This window comes from Leptinotarsa decemlineata, unplaced genomic scaffold (assembly GCF_025532065.1).
Source record: "Leptinotarsa decemlineata unplaced genomic scaffold, Ldec_3_MD MMD2_tig00001973_RagTag_RagTag, whole genome shotgun sequence".
Taxonomy (NCBI): Eukaryota; Metazoa; Arthropoda; class Insecta; order Coleoptera; family Chrysomelidae; genus Leptinotarsa; species Leptinotarsa decemlineata.
Genome location: NW_027412572.1, coordinates 1,290,744 through 1,316,363, shown reverse-complemented (window position 1 = coordinate 1,316,363; position 25,620 = coordinate 1,290,744). Strand labels below are relative to the sequence as shown.

General features: G+C 36.1%; 1 protein-coding gene across 3 annotated transcripts in view; it reads left to right on the top strand.

The window, feature by feature from the left end:
* Positions 1-25,620, top strand: part of Nha1 (Na[+]/H[+] hydrogen antiporter 1) — a 95,273-nt gene that overhangs the window by 40,079 nt on the left and 29,574 nt on the right. For all 3 annotated transcript variants that reach the window (XM_074176628.1, XM_074176626.1, XM_074176627.1), the window contains one exon: positions 2,312-2,408. In XM_074176628.1, the coding sequence (XP_074032729.1) occupies positions 2,312-2,408 (97 nt within the window). The remainder of the gene's footprint in view (positions 1-2,311; positions 2,409-25,620) is intronic.

Here is a 25,620-nt window from a genome sequence, read left to right as displayed (position 1 = left end):
TTCCAATATTTCTGTTCAACACAAATGCAAGTGTGGAGTGGAAGTAGACACCCGAGGATATCATGGATTGAGTTGTAGATATAGCGCCGGGCGCTTTTCCCGTCATCAAGCTGTAAATGATGTCATCAAACGTGCCTAAGGTTCGGCAAATATACCTTCCATCTTAGAACCCCCAGGCACTTGCAGCGATGATGGGAAACGACCAGATGGCATGACTCTCATTCCTTGGCGGAAAGGATAACCGGTTGTCTGGGATTTCACATGCGTCGATACTTTGGCTCCTTGTCACGTTCCTTCGACTTCTGTATACAGCGATGCAGCAGCTTCATCAGCGGAATTGTCAAAAACACGGAAATACAATTATTTGGAAGATAATTTCATTTTTTATGCAATTGGAATCAAAACATTTGGTACCTCAGGCCCCCAAGCATTGGAATTCATTCGTGAAATCGGCATTAGGATATCCAAAGAAACGAATGACCCAAGAGCTACCTCTTTCTTGATTCAAAGAATTAGCATTCTGATCCAAAGAGAAAATGCAGCTTCATGTTTAGGTACAATTCCTCAATCAAAAACTCTAAGTGAATTATCAATGTTTCCCATGAACAAAATATATCGGCATGTACAGACAGTGCAAGAACTGGAGTTGTGCAGTTTGGTGGAAGACTCGCAGCAAAACCGTCAAGATTTGACAGAAAAGAAAGTGGGAACTCTAAATGAGGCTGGGTTTGGTCCTCTGGCTGAGCCCTCAAAAGAACTAATATCTAATTCAGTTTTGTGCAGTTTTTCTTCGAATTCCTTATCCTACCAGTCCAATGAAGGGGTGAATCATCCTATCCGTGTTTACTCAGAAGAAGATAGTAGTGGCAAACGTAGTTGCAACAATAGATCAGTGATACATTCCTCAATCAAAACTCTTGGGTTCAATGGTTTAAAAAATCTTGGAAACACCTGTTTCGTGAACAGTATAATCCAATGTTTATCAAACACGGGATGGTTGCTGGAATACCTAAAAAAGAATGCATACATGGAAGATATCAATACTAGTATTTCTAGTATGAAAGGTGTTTCAATCAAATCGCTCGCAGAATATATCAAGGAATTATGGTCAGAAGATTCATCTGATAGAGTAATTAACACAGTCTACTTCAAAAATCAGATTCAAAGATTTGCCCCTAGATACATGGGTTCTGCCCATCAAGACGCCCACGAATTTTTTTGATATCTTTCAGAAGGTTTACATGAGGATCTCAACAAAATTACTGAGAAACCGGAACCGTCTTAACTGAGATTGACGAAAAATTGAGCGATTACGGAAAAGCACAAGAGTCCTGGCAGAGATATTTGAATATGAACAACTCCACGATTGTAGACTATTTCGTTGGTCAATTAAAATCCACTATGAAGTGCACACACTGTGTACACTCATCAGTAATCTTTGATCCTTTCTGGGATTTGTCCCTTCCCATACCACAAGGATCTGGCCAAGTGAGTTTGTCACATTGCTTGGATTCTTTCACAAGAGAGGAAACTCTGGATGGAGATGAAAAACCAATGTGTTCGGGGTGCAAGCAAAGGAGAAAATGTACAAAGTCCTTATCGATCTATAAGTTTCCCCGTATTTTAGTAATTCATTTTAAAAGATTCTTTCCGACGGAAAGGTTCAGAGGCAAATTGAATGTTTCCATTGACTTTTCTTCAGATGGATTAGATATGAGCAGTTATGCAGCAGACAATGTTGCTCCTTGTCGTTATAATCTATATGCACTTTCAAATCACAGTGGAACTACTTACAGCGGGCATTACACAGCATATTGCAGACACCCATATAGTGGCACGTGGCATGAATACAACGATTCACACGTGTTCCCAATTTCGCCAAAATCACTTGTGAGCAATGAGGCATATGTCCTCTTTTATGAACAGGAGGGAACGAAGCAGCACCTTTGATGTGATTTTTTTTTCTTCTTTCCTTTTTTTTTATAATCTTAGTTCTTTGAATTGATTTGTATTTCATGATTGTTCCAAATTTCATTATTAATTGAATAAAACTTAGATAAATCTACGCAACAAAATAGTAAGTACACGCAAAAATTTGTTAAAAATCGCCGGGTGTGCTTGAAACGAAAATTTACCCGACTTTTTAATAAATATGATTATTGAATCTAGTTAAAACACTTTTTCTAAAATTTTTTCCAAACCAGACCAAAAATGCTGTCTCTCTGGTCTTTTAAAAGTGTTTTTGATAAATTTATTTCACGGCAAATTGCAATTATCAATATTCAATAAATAGTAGTGAATTTTTTTTTAGAGCAAGGAAAACAAGTGAATGGAGAAATATATAAGAAGCATTCAGTTTCAGAATCAGTTCATTCTAAAATTAAATATTCTGAAAGTGAGGAGGAGAGGTGAGTATAGTTTTTTTATCTAAAAAGTAAAACCTGAGATTACGATAATTCACAGAATAAGAAACACACGATTTTTACATTGATCATTTTTTTTATTGAAAATTCCTTCTCTTGGAAATTTCGATTCATCAGTCCAAACAATTCTGTTAAAAAAATGAACCTTTTTGAATATGTATTAACAACATTTCATAAAATTCAAATGCTAAATGCATTTGTCTTCGCAAGATTTTTGAATCGATATAAATTTTATACCCAAATTTTCTTCAGCACTTCTTATCGATGACTCAAAAAATGCATGAAAATATGTTGAGCCATAAATCTGGTTGTCTTCGTGAGTTACAAATCGTGGCAAGTTTCTTGATCCTTCTGAAGTTGATCCACATGCTCTGCAGTTTATACAGGCCAAACCGGTAGAAATGTTGACGTAAGACTGCGTGAACACGTCTGTTTGGACCAAAAATCTGTAATGTACGAACATCTTTAAGAATCAAATCACAAGATAAATGCAGATAACCTTGTAGTGCCCTACAATTTCCTTCAAATGGAGTATGCTAGGTGTTGCTAGGAGATGTGTTTGTTTAGATGATTTTGTTTAGAAAATAAAATAAGGAATCAATAAAAACTTCAGTCAAAAACGTTTTTTAAAAGTAGTTTAAAAACTACAATTGGTGACCCCAAGAAGTGAATAGTTCTTACGCATTTGATAAAACCATGGTCAAGTTACTTCAAAACCTTTCGCGAGAGCAGATAGTTAACCTGCTTCAATATTTCAATGTCAATCCTGGTGGAACTGTTCCTGACATGAAAATAATGCTGGAGGCTGAAATTCTTAAGGAATATCCTGGAATGATAAATTCCCAAGACTTTGATTTCACAGAACTTCTTTGCAAAATCAGTAATCGGGAAAAATCTAAGGAATCTCAAGCAGAAGGTAGTGTTATTGAAAAGGTGAACAAGCTAGAGATTCTTTGTAATAAGCTGATAGAAAATCTCGAAAATAATAATAGGAGAATGGAAGGCATAGAAAAACTTATTCAACAAATGAGTAGAGAGTCTACACCTATACTTAATCCAGCAGTTACTACGCCTTCAACTTCCACAGAAAAAGATCGTTGTTCTATCAGTCAAACTAGTCCAGACTACAGCATGGAGCCAGAAACTGAATTCAATCGTGCAAAATCTGTCACTGTCCTTCAAAACGGTTTGGTTTTGGAGGACGGGAGGGGTGCTCGTAGTCCAGCCGGGTGCGCTGGACGTCACCTTCCCACACTCCAAGTACCTCGGCATTGGCGGAGGCGTGCATAGCTACACCGACCCCGCCGGTTACCGTGGTTACCGTTTCTTCTCGCCGAGACGGCCGGCAGGCCTCCCAGACCTGAATCCCAGGGATTTCGGGACTCAGCTTCTGTCTGAGCTCGACGGGAGGCTGTTTCGATGCTCCGACTAGTTCGTTGAATGCCTCGATTTGTTTGAGCAACCTCGCCCGCCATGAAGGCATCCTCAAGGCCCAGCTGCCTTCAGGATGCCCCCCTGGCATTCCACCTCCCCCTAGCACTTCCGCTAGGGCCTCAGTTGCACCTTCACGAGAGATGTAAGGCGCTCCTGTGCACCGAACATCTCCCTCCCAGGCACCGCTAAGGGTTTGGACCTGGAGGCGTCGCGACGCCTGGCGTCGGACGACCTGTCCTGCTCCTCCGCTTCCACGTTTTACGCCCGCCGGCGACCCGTCGAAGACACATCCCTCGTCGGAGTACCCATCCTCCAGGTACTCGTCCCTGAAGATGTCCTCTTCACTTCCGAAACCCTCCTGGTTTCGGCCTTTCCGCGTTTAACGCCCGCCGGCGACTCCTCTTCATTTCCGAAATACTCCGTATTTCGGAAAACGTTTCTGCGTTTAACGCCCGCCGGCGATCCAGATTTGAATCCTCTTGACCAAATCTCAGCTCCATTTCTGCGTTTAACGCCCGCCGGCGATTCCTCCCTGAAGAGTCCCACGTTGCACTCGAAACTTTCCTCGTCTCGAGTGTGTCGGCTGCTCCTGCATGAACTCTTGTCTGAGGTTGACAATGGCTTTGTAACCTCGAAATTGGTCAGTGGTACAGGATGGCTGTACACCCTGTACATGTTCACTTTAGGTGTCTCTACATAAGTAGCTAACACCTCTCGTTGCCTGAAAGCATTGAAACTTTCAGACAGAATTGTCCTTTCTGGAGGGATTCCATCCTCCATCTTTTTCATCTCTGATCTTAGTGTATCGGGTTTTCTTGCTGCTTTCATCATTGCGCGGAGCCCTAACTGGGGCGCGCTCTGAGTCTGCGAAGTTTTTCCCTTATTGGGACGCTTCTCGAGTAACATTCCCTGATGTTCTCTAGCAAAAGTCTCGTTGTCCATCTTCCTCGTGTTTGGGGTATTTAATGCCCTAAATCGATTTAAAACAATTTGACTGCACGATAATTTATCGCGATTTGAGGACTGAGTCCTTTGAGAAGTTTCGTTCTCTCTAACTAAACGACTTGCAACGGAACCGAAAGTGCCACGGTTTTGTCGCTCTGCGACCACGGAAGAGGTACTAGTGTCCTCATTGACAGATGTGTTTCGGATAGCATGAGACATCCTTAGACTAGATGTCTCAGCTGGAGTTCTGGGAATACTACGTCCCGCGAACACAGATTCCATGGGGATTTCTCGTTGCTCTGTAGAAGTCGCACAAGGGCAACTAAAATTGTCTAATTGAGGAATAATTCGGTCGAAGGGTTTGACCACGCGATTTTGCACTGTCGTATCCCTTGCAAGTTGCGCTCGCGCGTGTTGTGCCCTAGTCTGCATTTCGTGTTTCAAAAATCCCTACAATGACTCTGACTTGGAAATAGGCAGAGGAAAGGATTCACGGAAAGCTAAGACTTAAGTTCACTCTTGGTTCGCGAAAACTAATTCCCTAGCCAAGGCCTACAGAGTGAACTGAGCTAATAAATAAGGATCGCGGAGCCTAACTGTTGAACCGCACCCTAGGATGAGGGTCGTCCGCAGGAAATGTGGAAAAAAGGTTTCGAAGTCCTGGAAGGTCCCAACGGTAACGTTGAGTCGACAGCCCAGAGGCTAGTCTAATGATGGCTTGACTCCCCCGAGTTTAATCTCTGAACACCTCGATCGTTTAACACCGCTAGGTGACCGGGTGGAATGAGACCGGGCAACTTTAGTGGAGACCTACTCTTCCTTTGTAGGATTTTGGACAGCTTCCCCTGGCGTGCCGTAAGGAACCGCAACTCTGAAACGAAAAAAAGTTCGGCCAGCAATCCGCCCAGATCTGAGTCCACTTGACTCCGGGAAGCCGCTACTCCTAGTCTGCTCCAGCCAAGTCCAACACTACGACTGTACACGAAGGAAACCTCTGAAACGACTTCTAGAAAAATCCTCCTGTAAATCCCTATCCGAAAATTATCTCTATTGAGTCCTAAGGAGGACTAGAGATCGAATTCTTTTGAAGTCCCTACAAAATCGGAAAAATCCTCCAAGAAAAATCCTCGATGTCCAGATCTAAGTCCAATTGACTTTCCTCGTACTCCCGAATTAGGTCCAATTGACTTCCTGGTCCAATACTCAAGTGTCTCTATTCAGTTCTGAAAAGAACCAGAGACTACGAATTCATTTATTTAAAAAAACCTCCTGAAAATCGAAAAAGTATTTCTCTATTTGGATCTGAAAAGATCCAGAGAAATTATACGAATTCTATTTGATCCTGTCACCTGAAAATCGGAAAAAAAATTAGCGAATTCATTTAGTTCTAAAAAGAACTAGAAAAACCAACGAATTCTCTCAGTTCCATAAAGAACTACAAAAACTCGATGAATCCTTTGAAATATCCACGAAGAATATCCAATAATCCAATCGTAATAATCGCTTTCAAATGCTAGCCAAGGAATATCTCAATCGCCAGTCAAATATCGCAAGTATAGAAGTCTTTCCAAATATCGATATTACGTATTCTCAATCTGAAAAGTATCTGAACGAATAACCCCCCCATGCCCCTCCCGGGTTGTGTGCCCAGGTCGCAAGCTCCCTCCTTACGGAAATGCTTCCGCAGGTTTGGACCTGGCGACCCTTTCCTTCCACCCCCGTTTCTTAAGGAAACGGTCCTCAATCCAGCTGCTGGCACTTCAGCAAGATTGATGTCTAACCTCTTTTGGTTGGAAACCAGCCTTTAGGTGCTTTTATTTCCCTATCTAACTTCTCGGTTTAAATATCATTTTCCTGTAAGAGAGTATATGGTTAATACACTTAAGATTTTTATACTTGCCTGAGCCGCCTGACGGCGACTCGTGGGGGCGGTCTCTGATTTTGTCTGGTCGGCCTTGGATGTTTGTCCCTTTCTCGGAACCTGGGGTCACCCATATTCAACGCATCGTGTAGATCGCGAAACGCTGGATTTGAGTGCGATCTGATTCTATCGAACATGCTTTCTGCATGTTCTCTCATATACACGTCCACATACTGCGTGTCCAGTCCTAGATCTCTGTATATGAATCTGTTAGGGATGTAATACGGAGCATTTACGGCGGCCCTTACGCTCGTGTTCATAAATGCTTGGATCTTCTTTCTGTATGTCTGCGCGCACTGGCCCCAGGCAGTGCATGCATACAGAATTATCGGCATCAGGATCGTTCTGATCATCAGTAGCTTGACTTTCAGTGCCATGTTACTACTTCTTCCTATGATCGGCGCCAGGCGTCTTCTGGCCTGTTTGGCCATTCCAATTCTCTGTTGTACGTGTTCCTGGAATGTTAGCTTCTTGTCTAGGATGACCCCGAGATATGTTGCTTTGTTTGTCCACGGAATCTCTTGTCCGTTGAAGATGACGTTGCCTTCCGGTTGTACGAACCTGCGGGTGAACAGTATCGCCTGACTCTTGTCAGGGTTGATACTGATCTTCCACAGGTTAGCCCACTCCTGAACGAATAATGCAAAACTCTGCATATTTATATGTTTGTGGACGAGCTCCAATCGGCCAATCATATCCCTCACAAAATCACATCCACTTCGATCGACTGAAAAATCAATAATCACGCCATGCCCACCAGCCAATCAAAAGCCGGCTAGCCGGTGACCTGATTTTGCCCTGGGGCGAGATCGTTGCAAACAACTTGCCTAACGGAAAGTTTAACGGAAATTTGCGATTTTCAAATTTCAACTTCATATTCGAATAGTATTCAACAATTCGAAACGAAACTACTGATGAAATTTTTTCGATATCTCTATTCCTTCTGGCTGTAAAATGCATTTGAAAGTACAAGTGTAAGATTTGGTCGAAGCTTTCGGAACTCGATTCCTCCGATACTTCTAATTCCAAATCCGACAAAAATCTAAATAAAATCTGAACCAGTCACGCTACAGAAATCATTCTGGTATCAAACGAAAGCTAATTAAAAGTTCTATCGATGTCTCTTAGAAGAAAACATGATTTCCCTATCTAGCTAAGTGAAAACGGCATTTCCCTGAAACTGACCGCTTTTCGCCAAATAAAATAAACGAATGCTATTCATCTTGCAAAAGATTTCCTAACACTCAGGAGATGATATTTCAATGCTGAGTAACCTATACTGAGCTGAAAATATCATAAAAACATAATTTTTCCATTTTCCAAGTTTCCTCAGAGTGTGCGGAGCTCTTGCACTGAGGCTCGGGAAACAAAGCAAACAGTTTTGTTTCACGACATCACTTTACCATCCTTCTGGAAGACTGAACCCGAACTGTGGTTCAATACCGTAGAAACAATTTTTAACCTAAATAGCATACATTCCAATAAAATCAAATTTGGAAAGATACTGACAGTTTTAGATTGCAGTATTGTTGAAGAAAATTCAAATCTTTTTTCAATACAGCACAAAAATTCTTCAGATTCATATGAACTACTAAAAAGTCAACTCATTAGAATGTATCAAATATCAGACGAAGAAAAAATGACGAAGTTATTCAGTGAGTGTCAACTTGGAGACAGAAAACCTAGTCAGCTCTATCGGCAAATGAAGGATCTTGCCTCAGGACAAATGACTCCAAATTTCATCTCATTATCTTGGCTGAAGAAACTTCCAAACACAGTGGAACAACTTATCCGGACGTTTTACGAAAAACTTCCTGAGGAAGAACTGAGGTCAAAAAGAAAATCGCTTAGAAAATAAAATTGAGCAACTTATTCAAAAACTTGATGAATCTCGTACCAGAAGACGCAGCCCAGTTTTTGAAGGAGAACGGTCTAAGTCAAGATCAAGATTCAGATCAAAATCAAGGAATAAATCAAAATTCCAAGATTCAAACTCTAACGATGAACTATGTTATTACCAAAGACTCTTCAAAAATTCAGCTAGAAAATATATCCAACCTTGTACTTTCGTCAAAATATCTTCGGAAAACCTATAGGCCAATCGTTAATGACGACTAGCGAAAATGGCCCGAATGAAAGTCGTCTCATAATTTTCGATCCTGAGTCCAAGATAAAATATTTAATTGACACAGGTGCTGAAATATCATTAATACCAAAGTTAGATCACCATCTACCAGTCTTAAATAAAACACTATGTGCTGCTAATGGATCTAAAATAAAAACTTATGGAGAAATATTACTGACATTAACGTTAGGATTGAAAAGACAATTCAACTGGAAGTTTATCAGAGCAGATGTTGATAGAGCCATAATTGGAGCAGATTTTTTGAAGAATTTTGGATTGACAGTCAATTTATTAAATGGAATTTTGGTTGATACTAAAACAAATTCAATGAGCAATGGTGAAATATTATTTGTTAATAAATGTTTCAGTATTGAAACAATAAACACTAATTGCCCTTATCGCAGACTTTTAATTGATTTTCCTAATTTGACAAGTAGATGTCTAAATAAATCGAAAGAAAAAACAAATATTGTACATCAAATAATAACCAAAGGACAACCCACACACTTCAAAGTTCGCAGACTTAATCCCCAAAAACTGGATGCTGCTAAGAAAGATTTCAAATATTTGATGGAACAGGGAATAATTCGGCCTTCTAAAAGCCCATGGGCCAGTCCTTTACACATGGTACGAAAATCAAATGGAGACTGGAGACCATGTGGGGATTACAGGTCATTGAATTCTAAAACTGTCCCAGATAGGTATCCCATACCAAATATTAAAGACTCCACCTTTCATTTGGAGGACAAAAAGATATTTTCAAAAACTGACTTAGTCAAGGCACTTCACCAAATTCCGATGGCTCCAGAGGATATCGAGAAAACTGCCATAATTACACCCTTTGGACTTTATGAATATCTCTTTATGCCGTTTGGGCTAAAAAATGCAGCGCAGACGTACCAATGATATGTCCATCAAATAACAAAAGATTTTTATTCTTGCTTCCCCTATCTGGATGACTTCTTAATTGCTTCAGTGGATGAAATGTACAACATCATTTGTTGTTATAGACCTCCAAGTGCAAAATACGAAGAACTTGAAACTCAATTAGTTAGAATTATGGATAAGTATTATAAACCTGCTGTTAAATTTATCATTTGTGGTGACTTCAATTTAGATTATTTGAAATTAGGAAGTAACTATGTGAACTTTTCTAATGCTTTGCTTCAGTATAACTTCCGTAACTCAGTTTTTTGGCCAACCAGAGTGACGGACACAATAATCTCTTCTATTGATCATATATACTTGAATTTTCCGAATAAGGGATATACATGTGTACTCGATTTTCCATTTTCAGACCATAAAATGATCTTGTCCGACATCGATTTTGGCATCACAGAGTCCCAAGTTGTAAAGTCCTTTTATGGACGTTCATATAACGAACAGGCACTACAGGCTTTCAGACTCGATCTTCAGCAAGAGGATTGGTCGCAATTGTACAATATTATTGACTGTAATTCTGCATTTAATTATTTCCACGACATATTTCTTCACCACTTCAATATAGAATTTCCTTTATTGCTGCGTTTCAAAAAACATAAAACTAGAGACTGGGTGACCCCAGAGGTGGAATGCTCTAGCTTGAGATTGAGGGAATACTTCAACCTTCAAAAAATGTATCCGGAACTTGAAAAATCATATTCGACTATGAAAAAGATGCACAAATTGCTCGTAAAAAACACCAAAAAACAATTCTATCAAGCTAGAATTGAGTCTAGTAGTAATTTATCAAAAGAAACATGGAAAATGGTATCTGAATTACAAGGTTCAATATTTAACAATATGTCAAATTTTGAAATCACTACGTCTAGCGGTGTTGTAACTAAAGACCCCAACATTATTGCAAACGAATTCAATTCTTTTTTTATAGAAACTCCTCGGAAATTGGTCGAAGATTTAGACGTGACAACGTATAATACTGGCTCTCTGGTGAATGAATCATCCTCAAGATTTTAGTTATACCCGTTTAGTGAGAGTGAATTTTTTGAACTAATGATGAAGAAGCTGAATAATAAAAAGTCGTCAGGGAACGATGACGTTCCGGCATTCATGCTCAAAAATACGCTGGACATATTAGTAAAACCTCTTGTTTTTCTCATCAATTTAAGTTTTTGTTCTGGTGTATTCCCTGAAAGATTGAAAATAGGCAAAGTCGTACCTATTCACAAAAAAAATAATAAACAGTTGATGAATAACTACAGACCCGTAACAGTAACATCAGTTTTTTCAAAATTTTTTGAGCACTGTTTTCTAAATAGATTTTTAAGATATCTTGACAGAAATGACATTACTTCGGATACGCAGCATGGGTTTCGAAGTGGAAAATCCACTAATACCGCGATTCAATCCATATATGACAATTTAGCTGATAGCATAGATGCTGGCGAGTGCCCTGTTGGGATTTTTTGCGATCTCAGCAGGGCATTTGACTGCGTCAATCCTCAGGTACTATCAAGAAAGTTACATGAGCTGGGTTTTGGGGAAATTTGGAATAATTGGATCGATTCATTTATGTTTGGCAGAAGCCAATATGTAACCATCACCAATGTAATTAATGGTAAAAAAAGAATAATGAACTCTCAACGGATACCTCTATCACTCGGAGTACCACAAGGTTCAGTCTTGGGACCTGTACTATTCCGAGTATATATAGATAAAATTGACGAATCTGTTCCTGATGCAAAGTGTGTGAAATTTGCTGATGACGTTGCCACGATTGTAACAGGCTCCGACCAAACAAGTATACAACGAAAATGCGAGCAAACAATGAGATCATTGAACTGGTGGTTTTTCAGTAATTCGCTTGTTTTCAATCCAAATAAAACAGTAATTATTCAATTTTGTAATTATCAAAAAATTCTTGACCCACTATATATTGATGTGAATAATCAGCTGCTTCCATTGTCAAAAAGTACTAAGTTTTTGGGTGTTGAAATTGACAAAAATCTTAATTTTAAAGTACATTGTGATAGCCTTATACCAAAATAGCATTCAAGCTACGAAATCTTAGCTATATTCTCAGTCTAGATCAACTAAAAATTATATACTATGCTGAAGTGGAGTCGAGATTGCGCTATGGTGTACGTTTCTGGGGTTGGTCAACCAACGCAGGTAAACTTTTTTTGGCTCAAAAAAACATCTTCAGAAGTATCACTGGTATAAGTTACATGGAGTCCTGTGAACCTTTTTTCAAGAAATTACAAATACTGACTTTACCCTGCTTGTACATAATGGAAATTTGTGTCTACGTTTTTCAAAATAAAAGTCAATTTCCTTTAATAGGCTCTACTCATACAATTAACACTAGGCCAAAAAAAATATATCAAGTTCCTCTAGCTCGAGGGCGGATTGCTCTTAAAGGTCCTAATGTTGCAGGTCCTCGTTTGTTCAATATTTTACCAACTGAAATAAAAGAAAGCAAAACATTAGAGATGTTCAAAACAAAGATTAAAATTTTTTCAGTTCTGAATGCGTATTACATTGTTGATGATTATTTAACGTAAGTGTATGTGTGGTGTGTGCATGCGTTTTTGTGTGCGCTTCTAGTTTTAGTGTAGTAGTTTATAATTTTAGCTTTACTGACTATTCCTAATACAATTACTTATGAAATTGTCGAACAGGAAAATAAAGGATTTGATTTGATGAAAATGAGCACAAAGCACATCTGAATCTTTTGTTTGAAAGATTACAAAATCATGGAATTACCATTAATGTGGGTGGATAAAAGTGAATTTGGCAAGGAAGCTATAGAGTTTTTAGGATACTTAGTCACAAAAGATGGAATAAAACCAACTGATGAAAAAATTCAAGGAATTATAGAATACAAAAAGCCAGAAGATATTAATGGACTGAGGCGATTTCTTGGTATGGTCAATTTTTACCGAACATCTATACCCAAATCAGCTGAAATTCAAGCACCCTTCAATTAATTCCTGAAAGGAAATCCAAAGAAAAATGAAAAACTCTGTTGGACCATGTCACAAGAGAAAGCTTTCTTGAAAATGAAAGAGGCAATAACTAACGCAGCTTTATTAGTCCACCCATCGATGACTAGTCCATTAGCCTTGATGGTTGATGCTTCAAATGAATCCATTGGAGCAGCAGTTAATCAGTTCGAAGAAAATATTTGGAAACCTCTGGGATTCTTTTCTCAGAAACTCAAATGTTCTCAGACAAAATACAGTACTTATGACCGGGAATTTTACGAAGCTATCAAATATTTTCGAAATATGTTAGAAGGTCGAGAATTTGTCATTTATACTGATCACAAACCAATCACTTTTGCCTTCGAAAAAAATAGCGAAACTTTGTCACCAAGACAAATTCGTTATTTAGATTATATAAGCCAGTTTTCAACAGTTTTCAGTAGGATTTTTAAATAATTATTCCATTGAAAATATAATCGAATGCTCTGCAATATCAATCAATAAAAAATGTTGCGTGGTGAATATATATAGGTCACCAGGCGGTGATCTACACATTTTTTATAATCAGCTATCCCAGCTACTAACGAAGGCATTCAGCTCTTTCACTTATTTGATGCTCTGTGGAGATCTTAACATCGATATGAAAGGAAGAAAAATTGAATCGAGAATCCTAACTGATATTTTCAGCTCCTTCGGAATGTCACTAATTACACTAGAATTTTTACTATCAATAACAAAACTAGTTTTTCATGTATTAATGTTGTTGTTACTAGTCACCCTGAACTAACCAAAGTAATTAACTTTGATCCAGGTCTATCTGACCATCACGCTCAAATAACTGATATTACTCTTCATATTGATATTGAGAATAAAATTGAAATAGAAAACCTGTACTATACCTACCGTAGCTTCGATGACGCCTCTGTAAATGAATTCTGTTTTCACCTTGAGAAGACAATGCGCAATATGCCATCCACTAACATGAGCAATGTAGATGAGACCTACGAACTCTTCTTAGGAAATTTTTCATGGTGCTTTGATTTAGCCTTCTCAAAAAAAAGGAAGGTAGCTAAAAATCGAAACTTTTCGGATAAAATAATCTTATCAGACAAATTGAAAAAGGACTTAGAAAATCTAAAACACTTAGACTGGTTAAGGAAAAGAGCTGATGATATTGAAATTGAAACTCACTATATAAAAATGAAAAAAGAAGTGGATAAAAATATTAAAAAAGAAAAACGCGAATTCTACGACAACAAAATAAAAAAATCCAGCAATAAATCCAAAGCAATCTGGACTATCACAAATAATTTTACAGGGTAATCCAAAAAACAGAAACAATTAGAAATCTCTTATGAAGGTCATTTAACCACGGATCCAAAGATTATCGCAGATCTATTTGGCAACTACCTATCCACTGTTATTGAAAAAAAAATGACTGAACATTTCGGAAATAATCGAAAATATCGAAGTCGTGCACAACCTCCAACAGCATAAGTAATTCTCTTGTATTCATATCGGCCACTAAAGAGGAAGTTGAAGAAGTTATCGCTAACTTACCTAATAAAAAATCTACTGGATTAGATGAAATCCCGGTTGATATAATAAAAAAGTGTGCTTGTATTATATCACAATACCTTGCTGACATTATAAACCTATCAGTGAATTCAGGCAATTTTCCTAGTGTTCTGAAATCGGCTGCCATCATTCCCATATTCAAAAAAGGTGATACGAGCAACATAGAGAACTACGGCCCAATTGCTCTCCTGAGCATATTTTCCAAAATCATTGAAAAAATCATTTGCAAAAGAATTACAGATTTCTTCACAAAGCATAAAATACTTACTGATTGCCAGCATGGTTTCCGCCCTGGCCTATCTACCGAAATAGCCATAACAGAACTTGTCCAACACATTAATGATCTGATGGACAAAAATGAGTATGTAGTTGTCATATCGTTTGACCTAACGCGGGCATTCGACACGGTTAATCGTAATTTCGTCTCCGAAAAAATCAACAACCTAGGTCTACGTGGCCCAGTGAACGACTGGATAACGTCCTTTCTTGAAGATCGGAAGATCATCGTGAGAATCGGTGAAACCAAATCGAAGGAATACGATTTAGATCTTGGAACACCGCAGGGAAGTGTCATGGGTCCCTTGATCTTCCTCACCTATGTAAATGACTTGCCTCATAACATAAAGGACGGTAGAGTTTTCATGTATGCTGATGACACCTCTATTGTGGTGTCTGACACTGATCGCCAAAGACTACAGCAGAAAACTGACTCAGTTTTGAAAGATTTTGCGGATTGCTGTATGCAGAATACACTAATAATGAATCAAAGTAAGACAGTAATAATTCAGTTTCACACAAAACATGGAATACCTTCTAATTTCATCTTCGAAGTCAATAATAATATTGTTGAAACCTCCACTTCCTCTAAATTCTTAGGAACGCTTATAGATTGTAACCTAACATGGGAAGATCAAATACAAATAGTATGTAAAAAAATCAACAAAAGCTTTTATATTCTGGCAACACTAAGAAATATTTTGAACACAGATTCATTATTACATGTTTACTATGCATTTGTGTATTCCGCAATTTCCTACAATATTATAGTATGGGGTCAGGCATCAGAAATAACAAGAATTTTTGTTGCTCAGAAAAGAATTATAAGGCTTATCTTTAACATTATTAGTCGCCAATCATGCAGACAGGTTTTCAAAACTAAACGGATCCTCACGGTGACATCAATTTATTTAATGAAACTATTATCATATATTTTCAATAACAAACATTCATTTCCCATTAATAGTGATTCACATTCTTACAATACCAGAAATAAAAATGATATCAAATTGAACAAGCCCAAACACTCCTATTACAAAAAATCTCCCATCAATGCAGGCTGCCGTTTTTTTAACTGTCTTCCGAAAGAAATAAAATACGCGGGATCCCTGGCGGTTTTTTAGTATAGACTTAGGGAACTCCTTATCAGAGAATGTTTCTATACTGTTGAGGAATTTGAATTATACTTTTCAATTTTGAGATGATATCGAAGTGTATTTTACATGTACTATGTTAGTCATCATTGTGCTTGTTTCGTCCTGTTTGTCAATTAAAACTTAATGACACTGTTTTTGACTTATCCTATCTATTGTTAACAATAGTTGAAAGGAATAATAAATATTTTATTTTTATTTATTTTATTTTATTTTGATATTCGGTATATTTCTGGGAGTCAAAACATAGTAGCTGATGCCTTATCAAGGATTTCTACTATCAGTTTAGAGAACACAGTCGATTATGGAATATGGGAAAAAGAACAAGCAAATGATGCCCAACTACAAGATTTGCTAGAAGGAAATACTTCATTAGTGTTGAAGAAAATGGAAATTCCTGGTACTAATTTCAACATAATTTGTGATATTTCAACCAATAATATCAGACCATATGTTCCTGAACCTTTTAGAAGAGAGTGAAATTCATCATGAAACATTGTCAATCACCTTCAAACAAACTTTTATTTATATGACATTCATTTCAGACTTTGTATTTTATCGAAGGATGGAAAGTTTTGATGAAATTTTCATTTTAGCTCGGCCAAAATAGTAATTCAATCCAAAAATAAGCTGAAAAAATATTTTCCGGAATGTAAATTAATGACACGGAATATGCAGCAAAATTGGCACCTGCCAAGACCTACCTTTCACAAAAAAAAGTTCTTCAATTAGATATTTGTACCAGTTGTTTTCACACCGAGTTGACAACAATAACAGCAAGAATGGCGTCTGTCAAATTGGATCATCAGATCTGTAATTGGATATTCAAAACCAATACACTTGGCAACTCCGCTCTAGACACGATCAACTTCATTGGTCAACACACACGCGGCCAATTTAAATTCTTGCTTTTCGAATTGTTCTTTTTTCTGCAAATATGAAGAGATCTTGGGACCGATTAGACTTGATAAGTATAATACATATACCCCTAGCCCCTACCCCTAATTCTAGCAAAGGAGTCAAATCAGCAAATTGACGAAATTTCTGTTATCAAAAATTTATCTGTAGAATCTCATATTGAAATGTGTGCGGTTTGTTTGAGAATTGATGGTAAAAAAATTTGCGTAATAACTGTGTATAGGCCACCCGATGGCGACATAAATATTTTTATCAATTGCTCGACCCAGGCCATTAGCACGGCTACGGATCGTTCAGATTATTTGATATTGTGTGGAGATTTTAATATAGATTTTCTCAAGTCATCAGACAAAGATACGAAACTTCTTAAATATATTTTTGATTGCTACCTTCTAGAACACCACTATATGGGCCCAACTAGAATTTTTACTTATAGGAATGGTCATACTAGTTCTACTTGTATCGACTACTTGGTCACTACCCTACCTAATGATACTTTCAAATGTGAATTGATTCAGTCAAATGTAGCTGACCACTTAGGCCAACTTTTGACTTACTCTTTGAGAAGTGTTGCCATTGAGGATGGGGACATGTGTGTCAAAAGTGTAGCGAATCGTCAACTGTATCCCGAAAACATTATGGAGCTTCGAACATATCTGATGTCTGTCGACTGGATAGAATTATACTACCAGGATGTGACAACTTGTTTTTCTTATTTTCTGGACCAGATTTCATGATGCTTCAATGTCTCGTGCCCTATCAAAAATATAAAACTCAAACAACAAATTTTCAAGCCATGGATAACAAATGATATTATCATACGAGAAGGAAAAACATTAAAAGATATATTCTGGCTTATTTCTTCTAGTAACACTGTAGACCCTGATATGATGCATAGTTATAGGGCAAAACTAAAAAATCACAGATTAAAAATCAAACAAGGAAAGACCAACTATTATAATGCAAAAATATATAACTCCAACAATAAAACTAAACAAGTATGGACTATCATAAATAATGAACTTGGGAAAACAACTAAAAATAAAAATCCAGCATGTATAGCTTTGAAATATAAGAATCAAGAAATTGAAGATCAACATACGGTTGCAGATTTGTTTGCTAGGCATTTCTCTTCAGCGGCTGCAACAGCAATTTCGGATAATTCTGAATGTAACTTAATTCTACCATGTACTTTTGCCAAGAATATTGTCGTTCAAAATGAATTCGATCTCTCAGAAATTTCACCGCTTGAAGTTTTGAAAACTTTAGATAATATGAGGAACAAAAATTCAGCTGGTATTGATGATATGTCTATTGTTACTGTAAAGCAAATTATTGATATAATTATTGAACCATTAGTTTTTTTGCTTAACCAGTCCTTTTATGGGGGTTTTTTCCCAGATGAATTGAAGAGGGCTCTTGTCTTTCCACTGCACAAAAAAGGTCGGATAACAGAAATTGACAATTATAGGCAGATTTCGTTGATTTCATTCTTTTCAAAACTCTTTGAGAAAATGATTAGTAATAGAATTTTGATATACAGGCTGATTCACGGTGGATGGCACATTAGACGTTTCTGGTGAACCAGACAACGGATCACTTTGAAAATTTAATGAAGAGCATATTCGGACATTCTCTAGCCAACTAAAATATTTTCGATAATGCGGTGTTGCCGCTTCTATTAGAAAGCAGTAGCAACTTTGATTTTTCAAATAGAACACTCTGTATATAATATTATTTTTGGAATTTCCAACAATTGCCCGACAACTTTTTTTGATATTTTCCTATACCTATCTGTTACCGTTCTCGAAATAAAAATTAATTTCAATTTTTTTCTTCGAAAATCATGACTTCTAAAAATGCCGATATCTTTTAGTTAAGAAGTACTATGATATCGAAATTTGGTTTGGAGTTAGGTGATACTTGGACACTTCCCACACGTCAGCCTAATCTCCGTTACTTCAATACAGAGTGGTAAAAAAATACAGTTTTTTCGTTTGCTTGAAAAAGTTGCTGAAATTTGATTATTTTAAATGGAACACCCTGTGTATTATTGAAAATTCGGAAAGCTGCTGAAATTTGCTTTCTTTCTATGTATATCATACCTATACCTAACTAGTCAAGTTTCGGACTTATAAACATTTATTTGTGAAAATGTCCCTTCAGAATGGTATTTCCATTCGGTATTTGGTAAGCAGGCCATGATTACTATTTGACAGTAGCGTTGTGACATTCTCCTAATAATATCGACATTTTCGTCAATTCAGAAGTTGCAAATACCTTCAAAACGATGGAACAAAACTATTCAAACGAAGTTCTTATGAATTTGTTTATTATTTTTGGACAGTGTGACAAAATTATCAGCAGAACATGTAGAAAGTTCAATGAAATGTATCCGAATCTACCGCCAATGAACCTCAAGAAATTTATACGAATTCAGAACAATTTCAATGCATTTGGATCAACTTTAAAAGCACCAAGAAACTTGCCTCGACCCGTAACTTTCGAAGACAACCAGATTAATGTCTTAGCATATTTTCACGCATTTCCCGAGTCATCGATAAGAAGTGCTGAAGAAGATTTGGGTATAAAATATTCATCGGTTCAAAGAATCTTGCGAAGACATAAAATGCATGATTATAAATTCACCAAAATTCAAGCAATGAAGCCTCAAGATCCTCAACAGAGAGTAGAATTTTGTGAAATGTTGTTGACACGCATTCAAGAAGATCCACTTTTTTTAAATACAATTATTTGGACTGATGAAACGAAATTTTCGAGAGAAGGGATTTTCAATAGAAAAAATCATCATTATTGGTCCAGTGAAAATCCTCACGTCACAAAAGAAGCCGGATTTCAAGAAAAATTTAGTAAAATATGTCTTCTGCATGTTGATGGACAACAAATTGAGGTACGTGATATACGAGGAGTCATTAACATCCAGAAGCTACCTGAATATTTTGGAGAATACTGTAGACAGTTTCGTGGATAATCTGCCACTCGAAGATTATCGAAACTGTTGGTACCAACTAGACGGAGCTCCTGCACATTGCACAGGAGAAGTGAGCGCAGAACTGGATAGACTATTTGACGATCGGTGGATGAGGCGCTTGGGACCATGGAATTGGCCAGCGAGATCACCCGATCTTAATCCATTAGATTTTTATTTGTGGGGAATGTTTAAAGAAAAAGTTTACAAAATACCCGTGCGTTCGAGAGATGAATTGTTAGAAAGGATTGCCCAAACATTTGAAGATTTGGATCCCAATGAAATCAGATCTGCCACCACGAAAGCAGTCAACACCCGCATTTTAAAGTGCTTGGAAGTGAACGGCCAGCGATTCGAACATATTTTGAAATATTCCACATGATTGTTTTACTTTTTTATAATTATTCATATCAATATTTCCAATTTCAAGTTTCTTGGTGCTTTTTTAAAGTTAATCCAAACATATTGAAATTGTTCTGAATTCGTATAAATTTCTTGAGGTTCATTGGCGGTAGATTCGAATACATTTCATTGAACTTTCTACATGCTCTGCTGATAATTTTGTCACACTGTCCAAAAATAATAAACAAATTCATAAGAACTTCGTTTGAATAGTTTTGTTCCATCGTTTTGAAGGTATTTGCAACTTCTGAAGTGACGAAAATGTCGATATTATTAGGAGAATGTCACAACGCTACTGTCAAATAGTAATCATGGCCTGCTTACCAAATACCGAATGGAAATACCATTCTGAAGGGACATTTTCACAAATAAATGTTCATAAGTCCGAAACTTGACTAGTTAGGTATAGGTATGATATACATAGAAAGAAAGCAAATTTCAGCAGCTTTCCGAATTTTCAATGATATACAGGGTGTTCCATTTAAAATAATCAAATTTCAGCAACTTTTTCAAGCAAACGAAAAAACTGTATTTTTTTACCACCCTGTATTGAAGTAACGGAGATTAGGCTGACGTGTGGGAAGTGTCCAAGTATCACCTAACTCCAAACCAAATTTCGATATCATAGTACTTCTTAACTAAAAGGTATCGGCATTTTTAGAAGTCATGATTTTCGAAGAAAAAAATTGAAATTAATTTTTATTTCGAAAACGGTAACAGATAGGTTTAGGGAAATATCAAAAAAAGTTGTCGGGCAATTGTTGGAGATTCCAAAAATAATATTGTATACAGAGTGTTCCATTTGAAAAATCAAAGTTGCTACTGCTTTCTAATAGAAGCGGCAACACCGCATTGTCGAAAATATTTTAGTTGGCTAGAGAATGTCCGAATATGCCCTTCATTAAATTTTCAAAGTGATCCGTTGTCTGGTTCACCAGAAACGTCTAATGTGCCATCCACCGTGAATCAGCCTGTATATTGAACAAAATGACCTATTCTGCAATAATTAACATGGTTTTAGGAAGAGTAAATCAATTGAATCTGCATCTTTATCAACTATTGAACTATATTTATGCACAAGTGGATAATAATAACCTGGTTTTTTCACTTTTTTCAGATCTTTCAAAAGCATTCGATACTGTTTCTTCCAAATTTCTATTGAAAAAATTACTAGTAATGGGCTTTCCCAATAATGTGTTGTGTTGGATAGAATCGTACATGGAAAACCGTAGTTTGGTGGTTAAATGTAATGGAATTACATCAGTGCCTTATGATGTGAAACTAGGTGTTCCACAAGGGTCTGTTCTGGGTCCATTGTTATTCTTGACTTTCATCAATGACTTGCCTGAATTCATATCAGATTGTCACATAACTATATACGCTGACGATACTACAATCACTGTTTCTGGAAAAAATGAGAATGAATTATCGATGAAAATTAATTTAGTTATTGACGAATTCAGTAGTTGGTGTCAACGTAACAAACTGAGTTTGAATAAATTTAAGTCAGTGCTGATGAAAACATTTGTTAGGAGGGATTTCTGTTGTAATTGAGTCACTTTGAATGACATAAAAATATCAAAAGAAGTTGATTTTCTTGGAACTATTTTAGATGAGAATCTCACCTGAAGAAGTCACATACAAAAAGTGTGCAGTAAACTCAATTCCGCTTATTATTCGATCAAACAGTTGAAACATTGTTTAGATAGGTTTGGTTTACTAAATGTTTACTTTGCGAATGCATACTCCCACATTAGTTTCAACATAATGGCTTGGGGATGTGCAAAGGAATTTTCTAGAGTTTTCATCTCTCAAAAACGACTGATAAAATTGATATTCAACCTGGGGTACCAAGAAAGTTGTAGACCCGTTTTCAAAAGAGAACGCTTGTTGACTGCACCCGCAATTTATATAATGAAATGTGTCATTTTTGTGCACTGGAACCTTGACTTGTATATAAAGAACTTGATCATTCACGATCGTGATACTCGCCATGCTACTTCTCTGAGGGTCCCTTCGCATAAGGATGGTCATTTCAAAAAATCTCCATTATATAATGCCATAAATTTTTATAACAGACTGCCACTTTCTATAAAGAGATTGAATTCTTCAACTTTGTTCAGTAAGAAAGTAAAAAACTTATTACTGGACAAATGTTACTACAGTCATAAGGAATATTTAGAGGATTCTTTCATAGAAGGATAATAAGATATATAATCGTTCTAAATTTTCACTTGCTGTTTTGCTTTAGTTTCAGGGTTCTGACTGGCGATTTTATCGTTTTTTTTTTAAATATGTGTGTACATGTTTGTAAATATATGTATATATGTAAATATATACATATGTATATTTATTTGACTACGGCAAGCAAAATTGCCACATTTTTAATTAGCATTTTATATATCTATATGTACCTATACCTTTGTATATGCAAATATTAATTTTTATTCAAGCTTTGATTCCATAATTTTATTCATGTACTGTGACGTACTGTTTTTTGTAAATAATCATTGACCTACCATATACAGTGTCACCGAGAAAGTCCGCATCAAATGGGAAACTTTTTTATTTATCGTTTTATGTGAAATTTGATTTTGGCAGTAGATGTTGCTTAAGAAATGATGTCAAATGGCGTCTACAAAATAGGTCACGTGATTTCCTTAACCTGTCAAAATTGACATTTAAAAAAAGAAACATCGAAAAATGACATTATTCTTCAAAATATCCAAAAATATCAAAGGATAAAAACATTTTCGTTTGTAATTTTATACCCACACACTAAGTTTCAAACCCATAATAAGTATTTTATATTTTCACTATTTTTCCGCATTCCTGCTTTTTCTACTTATCAAAATTTAAGCACACCTGTACTAAATCATTTATTTTGACTAAACTCGTCACCGAATTTCTTTTTTTGTTATATAATAATATTTTAAGAGCCTCTTTGATGTTAAAAACAAATTTTGAAAAAAGTTGTCAAACTTGATGCAAAGTTCATCTAGTTTCAACGGGGCTTTCCAAACTATACAGTACTTGAATTTTTTAATGAGCAAATGGCCTCACAATATGAATTAGAACAAAACGGAACATTAGAAAACAATATCTTAGAGTGTTTATTGTTTTTTTAACAAAAAATACAGTGGAATTTATTCTTAATTAAAAGGAACTGAAAATAAACATGTACCTATACCTAATAGCAAAAAAACACGAAAAAAAGACTCACGACATTAAATACACTACATTTCTGTATGTCTTCCATCGCGTTCTATGCAGATAATTGTCCTTCTTGATACATCTTTTATTGAGTTGCTGATACTCACAGGGTTTATGTTTAAAATAGAGTTTCTAATAACAGTTTCTAGGTGATTCACGTCACGAAAAGGTCTTTGTTTATAAACGATTTGTTTTAAGTAACCCCACAAGAAAAAATCTAGTGGGGTTAAATCTGGCGACCTAGGCGGCCATATTTCCTCCATATTTCGCCCAATAACTTTGCCCCTAAACATTTCTAATAGTTTCTCTTTGACTTGTCTTGAACTATGAATAGGAGCCCCGTCACATTGATACCACAGACTGTGTCCTATTTCAACCGGCATATTGTCCACTATATCACTGATCTCAGTATTTAGAAATTGCAAATAATCCTGAAAAGTTAAATTGTGTCTAAAAAAGTATGGTCCCATTACCTGATTATTTAAAACACCGCACCACACATTTGTTTTAAATGAATATTGGTCCCGACATTCTATCACAAAATGAGGATTTTCCTGAGCCCACCACCTACAATTCTGGGAACTGACTACGCCGTTCGATGTGAAGGTAGCTTCGTCGGTCCATAGGATTTTGTAAGGAAATTTTCTGTTTAATTCTACTTCTCCTTGGTACCAGAAAGAGAAATCTAGTCGAACATCGAAATCTCTTTCCTTTAAGGTATTTATAAATTTGGGTTTGTAGGGTTTGAATTTATTTTCATGTAAAATTGCTCTTACGCTTTCTCTTTTAACGCCAGTTCTATCTATAATATTGGTAATACTTGATTTTCCCTGTTCGATAACATCCAGGCAGACAGCCAACTGAACCTCATCATTATTGCGTGATGGATTATGACGTTTTTTAAAAGTATTTTCAACTGAACCAGTCAGTTTGAATTTTTTTAAAACCCTACTTACACTGGATTGCTGTACATGTCTACCAGGATGTCTTGCGTTAAAAATATCAGCCACTTGTCGATGCAATGTGTTTTCACCACAAATTAGCACAATTTCATTTTTTTCTTGTAAAGATAACATATTATTTTAATTTTCATACATTACATTGAACTAACGGGCATTAATTTATTCAGTGACAGTGACGTTTTCTAAAACACATTATGTAGTTTCATATTTTTTCACAGACTACCCAGTTTTTTTGAATTAGTGTTGTTAGCGGAGTAGGTAAATGTAAATACTATGAGTTTTTTTCTTTTATTGAATGGGCTTCAAGAATCACGAAATGATGTTTCCTAATGTTCCGTTTTGTTCTAATTCATATTGTGAGGCCATTTGCTCATTAAAAAACTCAAGTACTGTATAGTTTTGAAAGCCCCGTTGAAACAAAAATGAACTTTGCATCAAGTTTCACAACTTTTATTTTTCAAAATTTGTTTTTAACATCAAAGAGGCTCTTAAAATATTATTATATTACAAAAAAAGAAATTCGGTGACGAGTTTAGTTAAAATAAATGATTTAGTACAGGTGTGCTTAAATTTTGATTAGTAGAAAAAGCAGGAGTGCGGAAAAATAGTGAAAATATAAAATACTTATTATGGGTTTGAAACTTGGTGTGTTGGTATAAAATTACAAAAGAAAATGTTTTTATCCTTTGATATTTTTGGATATTTTGAAGAATAATGTCATTTTTCGATGTTTCTTTTTTTAATGTCAATTTTGACAGGTTAAGGAAATCACGTGACCTATTTTGTAGACGCCATTTGACATCATTTCTTTAGCAAAATCTACTGCCAAAATCAAATTTCACATAAAACGATAAATAAAAAAGTTTCCCATTTGATGCAGACTTTATCGGTGACACTGTATAATGACATAAATGTTTATAACAGACTGCCACTTTCTATAAAGAGGTTGAATTCTTCAACTTTGTTCAGTAAGAAAATTAAAAACTTATTACTGGACAAATGTTACTACAGTCATAAGGAATATTTAGAGGATTCTTTCACAGAAGGATAATAAGATGTATAATCGTTCTAAATATTCACTTGCTGTTTTGCTTTAGTTTCAGTGTTCTGACTGGCGATTTTATCGTTTTTTTTTAAATATGTGTGTACATGTTTGTAAATATATGTATATATGTAAATATATACATATGTATATTTACTTGACTACGGCAAGCAAAATTGCCATATTTTTTATTCATTTTTTAATTAGCATTTTATATATCTATATGTACCTATACCTTTGTATATGCAAATATTAATTTTTATTCAAGCTTTGATTTCATAATTTTATTCATGTACTGTGACGTACTGTTTT